This window comes from Rana temporaria, chromosome 5 (genome assembly GCF_905171775.1).
Source record: "Rana temporaria chromosome 5, aRanTem1.1, whole genome shotgun sequence".
Lineage (NCBI taxonomy): Eukaryota > Metazoa > Chordata > Amphibia > Anura > Ranidae > Rana > Rana temporaria.
Window position 1 is genome coordinate 426,995,291 of NC_053493.1, and position 12,430 is coordinate 427,007,720.

The 12,430-nt window shown below is 53.9% G+C and overlaps 1 protein-coding gene across 27 annotated transcripts in view; it reads left to right on the forward strand.

Annotated features, from left to right (window-relative positions):
* Window positions 1-12,430, forward strand: part of NOS3 (nitric oxide synthase 3) — a 128,386-nt gene that overhangs the window by 55,894 nt on the left and 60,062 nt on the right. For all 27 annotated transcript variants that reach the window (XM_040355413.1, XM_040355387.1, XM_040355392.1 and 24 more), the window contains 5 exons: window positions 572-734; window positions 840-931; window positions 1,194-1,335; window positions 6,738-6,877; window positions 6,960-7,134. In XM_040355413.1, coding sequence (XP_040211347.1) covers window positions 572-734; window positions 840-931; window positions 1,194-1,335; window positions 6,738-6,877; window positions 6,960-7,134 — 712 coding nt within the window. The remainder of the gene's footprint in view (window positions 1-571; window positions 735-839; window positions 932-1,193; window positions 1,336-6,737; window positions 6,878-6,959; window positions 7,135-12,430) is intronic.

A 12,430-nucleotide genomic window follows, 5' to 3' on the forward strand; every position in this document is an offset into this window, starting at 1 on the left:
GCACGCTCCCGCGACGATCGTAATGCACATGCTCCGTCGGGTAAATTACCCAACGTGCATTGCGCTAAATGACGTCTCACGGACGTCATTTGTTTTGACTGTAACGTAAATGGCGTCCAGCGCCATTCACGGACGACTTACGCAAACGACGTTAAATTTTGAAATTTCGACGCGGGATCGACGGCCATACTTAACATTGAGTACGCCACCTAGGGGGCATCTTTATCTTTATGCCGCGTATCGCTTACGGAAACGACGTTAAAACACTACGGCGGGCAAGCGTACGTTAGAGAATCGGCGTTACTAGTCATTTGCATATTCTACGCTGACCGCCACCTAGCGGTCAGCGTAAATATTGCAGCCTAAGATACAACGGCGCAAGCCGTCGTATCTTAGGCATGTTTAAGTGTATCTCAGTTTGAGAATACACTTAAACATAGGAAACTGACTTACGTAGGCGTATCTGTTGATACGCCTACGTAACTTGTTTAAGAATATGGCCCACCATCTATATGTGGTCAGTAGAACGTCCTCTTTCGGCTCACAATGATGCTTCGTGTTCTTCCTCCAGGGCCCAGTCCAAAGCACACACCGAGCGTCTGAAGGAGGTTGAGCAGGAGATAACGTCCACGGGAACCTACCAACTCAAGGAGACCGAGCTGATCTTTGGAGCCAAGCAGGCGTGGCGGAACGCGTCTCGATGTGTGGGCCGCATTCAGTGGTCAAAGCTCCAGGTGGGAATGGCGCAAAGGGCGAGGTTTGATCTTGATGAGCTGACTGACCCCCGAGTCTGACAAATTGTCTCTCCATTTAATATGGTGGTTTGTATTCCTTCTCAGCTGTTTGATGCCAGAGATTGCAGGACCACCCATGAGATGTTCACCAACATCTGCAACCACATCAAGTACGCCACCAACAAAGGCAACATCAGGTACGATGTCCACCAATCTCCATCAAGACCCTACACACATTACAACCCACTGTAACTTCTTCATGCCCAAGCGTTGGCTCTGTCCATGGTGGACTTGTCTCCAATTATGAGGGACTTGGTTGTGTACAAGTAGATTCCACCATCAATTCGGAGGAATTCTCCTCCCATTTTTGTATACTTTTTTATTTTCTTTGAGAAGTCTGTTTATTGGGTCTTCTGTCCTCCCCAACGACCTCACAATGTCTCACCGCTTTTCTTGCAGGTCGGCCATCACCATCTTCCCGCAGAGAAAAGATGGAAGCTCAGATTTCCGAATATGGAACAGTCAGCTGATCCGATACGCGGGGTACAGCCAGCAAGACGACACGGTGGTGGGGGATCCAGCCAACGTGGAGCTAACTGAGGTGGGATTTCTCATATTCCCTCTGGGTCCGGCCATAGATGACCAAAGCTTGGGCAATATCTGCTCTGCAGTTATAGGACCCTCATCCAGTTCCTCCTTTCGTTTCATTCACCTCCTCACAACTCTCCCCCTCACAAAAGTAATACATCTCTCAGCATTCCCCACCACACTTGCCTACTACTACACCCTCTCCGTGGGACCTTACGCCCTAAGTCACCACTTTACATGTCTGTCACTTCTCATGAGTCCACCACTTCCATTTCCCACATCCTTCAATACTAATCCGCCATCTTGCTGCTCTTAGTCTTTATTTTAAGCACAAATTTTACTATGTATTACCTTCTCTTACTGTCTGTTGGAAGCCATCTTCAAGGGCCCAACCAGTTCCCATCATCGAGGGCCTGGCTAGTTCCTGTCATCAATGGCCTGGCCAGTTCCCACCATCAATGGCCCAGCCAGTTCCCACCATCAATGGCCCGGCCAGTTCCCACCATCAATGGCCTGGCCAGTTCCCACCATCAATGGCCCAGCCAGTTCCCGTCATCAATGGCCCGACCAGTACACGCCATCAATGGCCAGGGCAGTTCCCGCCAATCAATGACCCTGACAGTTACTGCCATCAATGGCCCAGCCAGTTCCCGTCATCAGTGGCCCAGCCAGTTCCATCATCAATGGCCCGCCCAGTTCCATCATCAATGGCCTGGCCAGTTCCCGTCATCAATGGCCTGACCAGTTCTCGCCATCAATGGCCCGTCCAGTTCCCGTCATCAAAGGCCCGGCCAGTTCAATGGCCCGGCCAGTTCCCGCCATCAATGGCCTGGCCAGTTCCCGTCATCAATGGCCTGGCCAGTCCTGTCATCAATTGCCTGGCCAGTTCCCGTCATCAATGGCCTGGCCAGTTCCCGTCATCAATGGCCCGGCCAGTTCCCATCATCAATGGCCCGGCCAGTTCTTGCCATCAATGGCCCGGCCAGTTCTTGCCATCAATGGCCTGGCCAGTTCCCGCCATCAATTGCCCGGCCAGTTCCCACTATCAATGGCCCGGCCAGTTCCCACCATCAATGACCTGGCCAGTTCCCGCCATCAATGGCCTGGCCAGTTCCGCCATCAATGGCCTGGCCAGTTCCGCCATCAATGGCCTAGCCAGTTCCCATCATCAATTTGCCTGGCCAGTTCTCGTCATCAATGGCCCGGCCAGTTCCCGTCATCAATGACCCAGCCAGTTCCCGTCATCAATGGCCTGGCCAGTTCCCACCATTAATGGCCCAGCCAGTTCCCGTCATCAATGGCCTGGCCAGTTCTCGCCATCAATGGCCCTGACAGTTGCCGCCATCAATGGCCCTGACAGTTGCCGCCATCAATGGCCTGGCCAGTTACCACCATCAATGGCCCGGCCAGTTCCCGTCATCAATGGCCCGGCCAGTTCCCCTCATCAATGGCCCAGCCAGTTATCGTCATCAATGGCCCGGCCAGTTCCCCTCACAAATGGCCCGACCAGTTCCCCTCACCAATGGCCCGGCCAGTTCCCCTCACCAATGGCCCGACCAGTTCCCCTCATCAATGGCCCGACCAGTTCCCCTCACCAATGGCCTGGCCAGTTCCTGTCATCAAAGGCCTGGCCAGTTCCCACCATCAATGGCGCGGCCAGTTCCCGTCATCAATGGCCCGACCAGTACACGCCATCAATGGCCAGGGCAGTTCCCGCCAATCAATGACCCTGACAGTTACTGCCATCAATGGCCCAGCCAGTTCCCGTCATCAGTGGCCCAGCCAGTTCCATCATCAATGGCCCGCCCAGTTCCATCATCAATGGCCTGGCCAGTTCCCGTCATCAATGGCCTGACCAGTTCTAGCCATCAATGGCCCGTCCAGTTCCCGTCATCAAAGGCCCGGCCAGTTCAATGGCCCGGCCAGTTCCCGCCATCAATGGCCTGGCCAGTTCCCGTCATCAATGGCCTGGCCAGTTCCCGTCATCAATGGCCTGGCCAGTTCCCGTCATCAATGGCCCGGCCAGTTCCCATCATCAATGGCCCGGCCAGTTCTTGCCATCAATGGCCCGGCCAGTTCTTGCCATCAATGGCCCGGCCAGTTCCCGCTATCAATGGCCCGACCAGTTCCCACCATTAATGACCTGGCCAGTTCCCGCCATCAATGACCCAGCCAGTTCCCATCATCAATTTGCCTGGCCAGTTCTCGTCATCAATAGCCCGGCCAGTTCCCGTCATCAATGACCCAGCCAGTTCCCGTCATCAATGGCCTGGCCAGTTCTCGCCATCAATGGCCCTGACAGTTGCCGCCATCAATGGCCCTGACAGTTGCCGCCATCAATGGCCTGGCCAGTTACCACCATCAATGGCCCGGCCAGTTCCCACCATCAATGGCCCAGCCAGTTCCCGTCATCAATGGCCTGGCCAGTTCTCGCCATCAATGGCCCTGACAGTTGCCGCCATCAATGGCCCTGACAGTTGCCGCCATCAATGGCCTGGCCAGTTACCACCATCAATGGCCCGGCCAGTTCCCGTCATCAATGGCCCGGCCAGTTCCCCTCATCAATGGCCCAGCCAGTTATCGTCATCAATGGCCCGGCCAGTTCCCCTCACAAATGGCCCGACCAGTTCCCCTCACCAATGGCCCGGCCAGTTCCCCTCACCAATGGCCCGACCAGTTCCCCTCATCAATGGCCCGACCAGTTCCCCTCACCAATGGCCCGGCCAGTTCCCCTCACCAATGGCCCGGCCAGTTCCCCTCACCAATGGCCCGGCCAGTTCCCCTCACCAATGGCCCGGCCAGTTCCCCTCACAAATGGCCCGACCAGTTCCCCTCACCAATGGCCCGGCCAGTTCCCGTCATCAAAGGCCCGGCCAGTTCAATGGCCCGGCCAGTTCCCGCCATCAATGGCCTGGCCAGTTCCCGTCATCAAAGGCCCGGCCAGTTCAATGGCCCGGCCAGTTCCCGTCATCAATGGCCTGGCCAGTTCCCGTCATCAATGGCCTGGCCAGTCCTGTCATCAATTGCCTGGCCAGTTCCCGTCATCAATGGCCTGGCCAGTTCCCGTCATCAATGGCCCGGCCAGTTCCCATCATCAATGGCCCGGCCAGTTCTTGCCATCAATGGCCCGGCCAGTTCTTGCCATCAATGGCCCGGCCAGTTCCCGCTATCAATGGCCCGGCCAGTTCCCACCATCAATGACCTGGCCAGTTCCCGCCATCAATGGCCTGGCCAGTTCCGCCATCAATGGCCTGGCCAGTTCCGTCATCAATGGCCCGGCCAGTTCCCACCATCAATGACCCAGCCAGTTCCCATCATCAATTTGCCTGGCCAGTTCTCGTCATCAATGGCCCGGCCAGTTCCCGTCATCAATGGCCCGGCCAGTTCCCGTCATCAATGACCCAGCCAGTTCCCGTCATCAATGGCCTGGCCAGTTCTCGCCATCAATGGCCCTGACAGTTGCCGCCATCAATGGCCCTGACAGTTGCCGCCATCAATGGCCTGGCCAGTTACCACCATCAATGGCCCGGCCAGTTACCACCATCAATGGCCCAGCCAGTTCGCCTCATCAATGGCCTGGCCAGTTCTCGCCATCAATGGCCCGGCCAGTTACCACCATCAATGGCCCGGCCAGTTACCACCATCAATGGCCCAGCCAGTTCGCCTCATCAATGGCCTGGCCAGTTCTCGCCATCAATGGCCCGGCCAGTTCCCACCATCAATGGCCCAGCCAGTTCGCCTCATCAATGGCCCGGCCAGTTCCCGCCATCAATGGCCTGGCCAGTTCCCGTCATCAATGGCCTGGCCAGTCCTGTCATCAATTGCCTGGCCAGTTCCCGTCATCAATGGCCTGGCCAGTTCCCGTCATCAATGGCCCGGCCAGTTCCCATCATCAATGGCCCGGCCAGTTCTTGCCATCAATGGCCCGGCCAGTTCTTGCCATCAATGGCCCGGCCAGTTCCCGCTATCAATGGCCCGGTCAGTTCCCACCATCAATGACCTGGCCAGTTCCCGCCATCTATGGCCTGGCCAGTTCCGTCATCAATGGCCCGGCCAGTTCCCGCCATCAATGACCCAGCCAGTTCCCATCATCAATTTGCCTGGCCAGTTCTCGTCATCAACGGCCCGGCCAGTTCCCGTCATCAATGACCCAGCCAGTTCCCGTCATCAATGGCCTGGCCAGTTCTCGCCATCAATGGCCCTGACAGTTGCCGCCATCAATGGCCCTGACAGTTGCCGCCATCAATGGCCTGGCCAGTTACCACCATCAATGGCCCGGCCAGTTCCCGTCATCAATGGCCCGGCCAGTTCCCCTCATCAATGGCCCAGCCAGTTATCGTCAGCAATGGCCCGGCCAGTTCCCCTCACAAATGGCCCGACCAGTTCCCCTCACCAATGGCCCGGCCAGTTCCCCTCACCAATGGCCCGACCAGTTCCCCTCATCAATGGCCCGACCAGTTCCCCTCACCAATGGCCCGGCCAGTTCCCCTCACCAATGGCCCGGCCAGTTCCCCTCACCAATGGCCCGGCCAGTTCCCCTCACCAATAGCCCGGCCAGTTCCCCTCACCAATGGCCCGGCCAGTTCCCCTCACAAATGGCCCGACCAGTTCCCCTCACCAATGGCCCGGCCAGTTCCCCTCACCAATGGCCCGGCCAGTTCCCCTCACCAATGGCCCGACCAGTTCCCCTCACAAATGGCCCGACCAGTTCCCCTCATCAATGGCCCGACCAGTTCCCCTCATCAATGGCCCGACCAGTTCCCCTCATCAATGGCCCGACCAGTTCCCCTCACCAATGGGCCGGCCAGTTCCCCTCATCAATGGCCCGACCAGTTCCCCTCATCAATGGCCCGACCAGTTCCCCTCACCAATGGCCCGGCCAGTTCCCCTCACCAATGGCCCAACCAGTTCCCCTCATCAATGGCCCCGCCATTACACTGACCACATGTGTCATCTTCCTTGAACTCTCTAATCTTCCATAATCCATCACTGTGCACCCTTCTGCTGCCCCCTTTACTGCTCGTTCCCTACCTCTGATGCCCTCCACACACTTCACTGCATTCTTAGTAGTCCACAAAGATACAAAGAGATTGATCGCACTCCAATTGGCAGGAAATCCAACAACGTTTATTGATCTGTCTGTGATAGCTTTTTACTATGGATTTAAACAGGCAGGGAGCAAGATGCTAACGCATTTCACGCAACATGCGCCTAAACATATCAAGATAATCATCTGTTATGATTAAGCGCATTTTGCACGAAATGCGTTATCCGTGCCAATCCAGCCACCAACGTGCCCTGCACTTTCACAATTGCTGAGACTGTTACACTCCATGTTTGCTGTCCCATATTGTCATTCCTCATGTGTACACCTATAGGTTTAATCTTCTCGTTTACTCGTCATTCCCTCTACAGCTCTGTGTTCAGCTTGGCTGGAAGCCAAAAGGTGGAAGATTTGACGTGTTACCTCTCCTGCTGCAAGCCAATGGGGACGACCCGAAACTCTTTGAGATTCCTCCAGAGCTCATTCAGGAGGTGCCCCTTCGACACCCACAGTGAGTGAAGGGCCCCCAGTGCCTGTAACATGTTGGATTTCTGTGATGAAGCCCCAGTCTAACATTGGTTCCCCCCCCCCAGATATGAATGGTTCGCAGAGCTGGGATTGAAGTGGTACGCCTTACCCGCTGTCAGTAGCCTCCTCCTGGAGATCGGAGGTCTGGAGTTCCCGGCGGCACCATTTAATGGCTGGTATATGAGCACCGAGATTGGGATGCGGAACCTGTGTGACTCCTCCCGATACAACATATCCGAGGTCAGGGGCCCCTACCATGGAGGGGATTCTGCTTTTCTCTGAGCTATTCAGAATAAGACAATAAGTAAAAATCTGTGAGCCGCTTCTGATTTCATAGGAGAGAAAGTGAGGAGGTCCTTTCTGTGTGCCTTTCATCTGAAGCCCCATACACACTATCAGTTTTCCTGTCAGTTTTCTCTTCAAGTTTACCAAAACCATGTAGTGCAAGGGCCTGCCTGATTGCACACAAATTGAAACTCTTGAGGTTTTACCTCATATTAGATGGTTTTGGTAAACCTGAAGAGAAAACTGTCAGGAAAACTGATAGTGTGTATGGGGCTTGAGAGTCATATGTCCAATCAGCAGGGTTTTCACACTGCCTCTAGGTAGGACCATATACACTCACTGGTCATTTTATTAGGTCCCCCTTGCTAGTAGCGGGTTTGACCCCCTTTATTAGGTCCCCCTTGCTAGTAGCAGGTTTGACCCCCTTTATTAGGTCCCCCTTGCTAGTAGCGGGATGGACCCCCTTTATTAGGTCCTCCTTGCTAGTAGTGGATTGGACCCCCTTTATTAGGTCCACCTTGCTAGTAGCAGGTTGAAACCCCTTTATTAGGTCCCCCTTGCTAGTAGTGGGTTGGACCCCCTTTATTAGGTCCCCCTTGCTAGTAGTGGGTTGGACCCCCTTTATTAGGTCCCCCTTGCTAGTAGTGGGTTGGACCCCCTTCATTAGGTCCCCCTTGCTAGTAGTGGGTTGGACCCCCTTTATTAGGTCCTCCTTGCTAGTAGCTGGTTGGTCACCCTTTATTAGGTCCCCCTTGCTAGTAGTGGGTTGGACCCCCTTTATTAGGCCCCCCTTGCTAGTAGCTGGTTGGACCCCCTTTATTAGGTCCCCCTTGCTAGTAGTGGGTTGGACCCCCTTCATTAGGTCCCCCTTGCTAGTAGTGGGTTGGACCCCCTTTATTAGGTCCTCCTTGCTAGTAGAGGGTTGGACCCCCTTTATTAGGTCCCCCTTGCTAGTAGCGGGTTGGTCACCCTTTATTAGGTCCCCCTTGCTAGTAGCGGGATGGACCCCCTTTATTAGGTCCCCCTTGCTAGTAGTGGGTTGGACCCCCTTTATTAGGTCCACCTTGCTAGTAGCAGGTTGAAACCCCTTTATTAGGTCCCCCTTGCTAGTAGTGGGTTGAACCCCCTTTATTAGGTCCCCATTGCTAGTAGCATATTGGACCCCCTTTATTAGGCCCCCCTTGCTAGTAGCTGGTTGGACCCCCTTTATTAGGTCCCCCTTGCTAGTAGTGGGTTGGACCCCCTTTATTAGGTCCCCCTTGCTAGTAGTGGGTTGGACCCCCTTTATTAGGTCCCCCTTGCTAGTAGTGGGTTGGACCCCCTTTATTAGGCCCCCCTTGCTAGTAGCTGGTTGGACCCCCTTTATTAGGTCCCCCTTGCTAGTAGCGGGTTGGACCCCCTTTATTAGATCCTCCTTGCTAGTAGCGGGTTGGACCCCCTTTATTAGGTCCCTCTTGCCAGTAGCGGGTTGGACCCCCTTTATTAGGTCCCCCTTGCTAGTAGTGGTATGGACCCCCTTTATTAGGTCCCCCTTGCTAGTAGTGGTATGGACCCCCTTTATTAGGTCCACCTTGCTAGTAGCATATTGGACCCCCTTTATTAGGTCCCCCTTGCTAGTAGCAGGTTGGACCCCCTTTATTAGGTCCCCCTTGCTAGTAGCGGGTTGGACCTCCTTAATTAGGTCCCCCTTGCTAGTAGCAGGTTGGACCCCCTTTATTAGGTCCCCCTTGCTACTAGCAGGTTGAAACCCCTTTATTAGGTCCCCCTTGCTAGTAGCAGGTTGGTCCCCCTTTATTAGGTCCCCCTTGCTAGTAGCAGGTTGAAACCCCTTTAATAGGTCCCCCTTGCTAGTAGCGGGTTGGTCCCCCTTTATTAGGTCCCCCTTGCTAGTAGTGGGTTGGACCCCTTTATTAGGTCCCCCTTGCTAGTAGTGGATTGGACCCCCTTTATTAGGTCCCCCTTGCTAGTAGTGGATTGGACCCCCTTTATTAGGTCCCCCTTGCTAGTAGCAGGTTGGTCCCCCTTTATTAGGTCCCCCTTGCTAGTAGCAGGTTGAAACCCCTTTAATAGGTCCCCCTTGCTAGTAGCGGGTTGGTCCCCCTTTATTAGGTCCCCCTTGCTAGTAGTGGGTTGGACCCCTTTATTAGGTCCCCCTTGCTAGTAGTGGATTGGACCCCCTTTATTAGGTCCCCCTTGCTAGTAGTGGGTTGGACCCCCTTTATTAGGCCCCCCTTGCTAGTAGCTGGTTGGACCCCCTTTATTAGGTCCCCCTTGCTAGTAGTGGGTTGGACCCCTTTATTAGGTCCCCCTTGCTAGTAGCTGGTTGGACCCCCTTTATTAGGTCCCCCTTGCTAGTAGTGGGTTGGACCCCCTTTGTTAGATCCTCCTTGCTAGTAGCGGGTTGGACCCCCTTTATTAGGTCCCTCTTGCCAGTAGCGGGTTGGACCCCCTTTATTAGGTCCCCCTTGCTAGTAGTGGTATGGACCCCCTTTATTAGGTCCCCCTTGCTAGTAGTGGTATGGACCCCCTTTATTAGGTCCACCTTGCTAGTAGCATATTGGACCCCCTTTATTAGGTCCCCCTTGCTAGTAGCAGGTTGGACCCCCTTTATTAGGTCCCCCTTGCTAGTAGCGGGTTGGACCCCCTTTATTAGGTCCCCCTTGCTAGTAGTGGTATGGACCCCCTTTATTAGGTCCACCTTGCTAGTAGCATATTGGACCCCCTTTATTAGGTCCCCCTTGCTAGTAGCAGGTTGGACCCCCTTTATTAGGTCCCCCTTGCTAGTAGCGGGTTGTCCCCCTTTATTAGGTCCCCCTTGCTAGTAGCGGGTTGTCCCCCTTTATTAGGTCCCCCTTGCTAGTAGCAGGTTGGACCCCCTTTATTAGGTCCCCCTTGCTAGTAGCGGGTTGTCCCCCTTTATTAGGTCCCCCTTGCTAGTAGCGGGTTGTCCCCCTTTATTAGGTCCCCCTTGCTAGTAGTGGGTTGGACCCCTTTTATTAGGTCCCCCATGCTAGTAGTGAGTTGGACCCCTTTATTAGGTCCCCCTTGCTAGTAACGGGTTGGATCCCCTTTATTAGGTCCTCCTTGCTAGTAGCGGGTTGGACCCCCTTTATTAGGTCCCCCTTGCTAGTAGCGGGTTGGTCCCCCTTTATTAGGTCGCCCTTGCTAGTAGCGGGTTGGACCCCCTTTATTAGGTCCCCCTTGCTAGTAGTGGGTTGGACCCCTTTATTAGGTCCCCCTTGCTAGTAGCGGGTTGGACCCCCTTTATTAGGTCCCCCTTGCTAGTAGCGGGTTGGTCCCCCTTTATTAGGTCGCCCTTGCTAGTAGCGGGTTGGACCCCCTTTATTAGGTCCCCCTTGCTAGTAGTGGGTTGGACCCCTTTATTAGGTCCCCCTTGCTAGTAGTGGATTGGACCCCCTTTATTAGGTCCCCCTTGCTAGTAGTGGATTGGACCCCCTTTATTAGGTCCCCCTTGCTAGTAGCGGGTTGGACCCACTTTATTAGGTCCCCCTTGCTAGTAGTGGATTGGACCCCCTTTATTAGGTCCCCCTTGCTAGTAGCGAGTTGGACCCCCTTTATTAGGTCCCCCTTGCTAGTAGCGAGTTGGACCCCCTTTATTAGGTCCCCCTTGCTAGTAGCGGGTTGGTCCCCCTTTATTAGGTCCCTCTTGTTAGTAGCGGGTTGGACCCCCTTTATTAGGTCCCCCTTGCTAGTAGCGGGTTGGTCCCCCTTTATTAGGTCCCTCTTGTTAGTAGCGGGTTGGACCCCCTTTATTAGGTCCCTCTTGTTAGTAGCGGGTTGGACCCCCTTTATTAGGTCCCTCTTGTTAGTAGCGGGTTGGACCCCCTTTATTAGGTCCCTCTTGTTAGTAGCGGGTTGGACCCACTTTATTAGGTCCCTCTTGTTAGTAGTGGGTTGGACCCCCTTTATTAGGTCCCCCTTGCTAGTAGCGGGTTGGTCCCCACTTTATTAGGTCCCCCTTGCTAGTAGTGGGTTGGACCCCCTTTATTAGGTCCTCCTTGCTAGTAGCGGGTTGGTCCCCCTTTATTAGGTCCCTCTTGTTAGTAGCGGGTTGGTCCCCACTTTATTAGGTCCCCCTTGCTAGTAGCGAGTTGGACCCACTGGCTCTACACGCTGAGATCATGGTGTCACTGGTAATCTAGCATCAATGACTTTTGGTAATATGAACCAGCTGACCCCATTAGTGGGCCCTTAACTCTGTGCCATCTGAATTGTAGCTCAGGGGCCCGCACTTTGGACCCTTCCCTGGGCCCTCCTCTACCTATAATTTACATACATGGGGCCGGATTCAGATAGCCCGGCGTATTTTTATGCTGGCGTATCGTATCTCAGATACGTTACGCCGCCGTAAATTAGGGCGCAAGTTCCGTATTCAGAAAGAACTTGCGCCCTTAGTTACGCTGGCGTAACGTATGTGGTCCGGCGTAAAGCCCGCCTAATTCAAATTTGGATGATGTGGGCGTGTTTTATTTAAATTGCATGTGACCCCGCGTATTTGACGTTTTTTTTACGAACGGCGCATGCGCCATTCGTGAAAGAATTCCCAGTGCGCATGCTCGAAATTACGCCGCAAATCGGCAACGCTTTAGACGTGAACGTAACTTACGTACAGCCCTATTCGCAAACGACTTACGCAAACGACGTAAAATTTTCAAAAATTCGACGCGGGAACGACGTCCATACTTAACATTGCGTACGCCTCATATAGCAGGGGTAACTTTACGCCGGAAAAAGCCGAACGTAAACGACGTAAAAAAAATGCGCCGGGCGGGACGTAGGTTTCTGAATCGGCGTATCTACCCAATTAGCATATTCCTCACGGAAATCGACGGAAGCGCCACCTAGCGGCCAGCGGAAATATGCAACTTAGATACGACGGCGTAAGAGACTTACGCCGGTCGGACCTTAGCCTAATGTCGGCGTATCTTGCTTTCTAAATACAGAAAGAAGATACGCCAGCGCAGCTTTGAATTTACGTGGCGTATCTATAGAAACGCCAACGTAAATTCTTTCTGAATCTAGCCCGTGATCTGCATTGTCTGCACCTTCTATCTATCAGCTCTACAAGTCCCGCCCCTCAGCAGGGCTGTGTGCAGGAAAGGCCTCTTCTAGAGCCCAGAATCCCCCTATTATTGTTTATGGTGATGATTGATTTTATTTTCGTGCTTTACAATCCATATAAAAAACATTCACTCATTTTGGTTTTTAGGTCCCTTTTTAATATTTTATA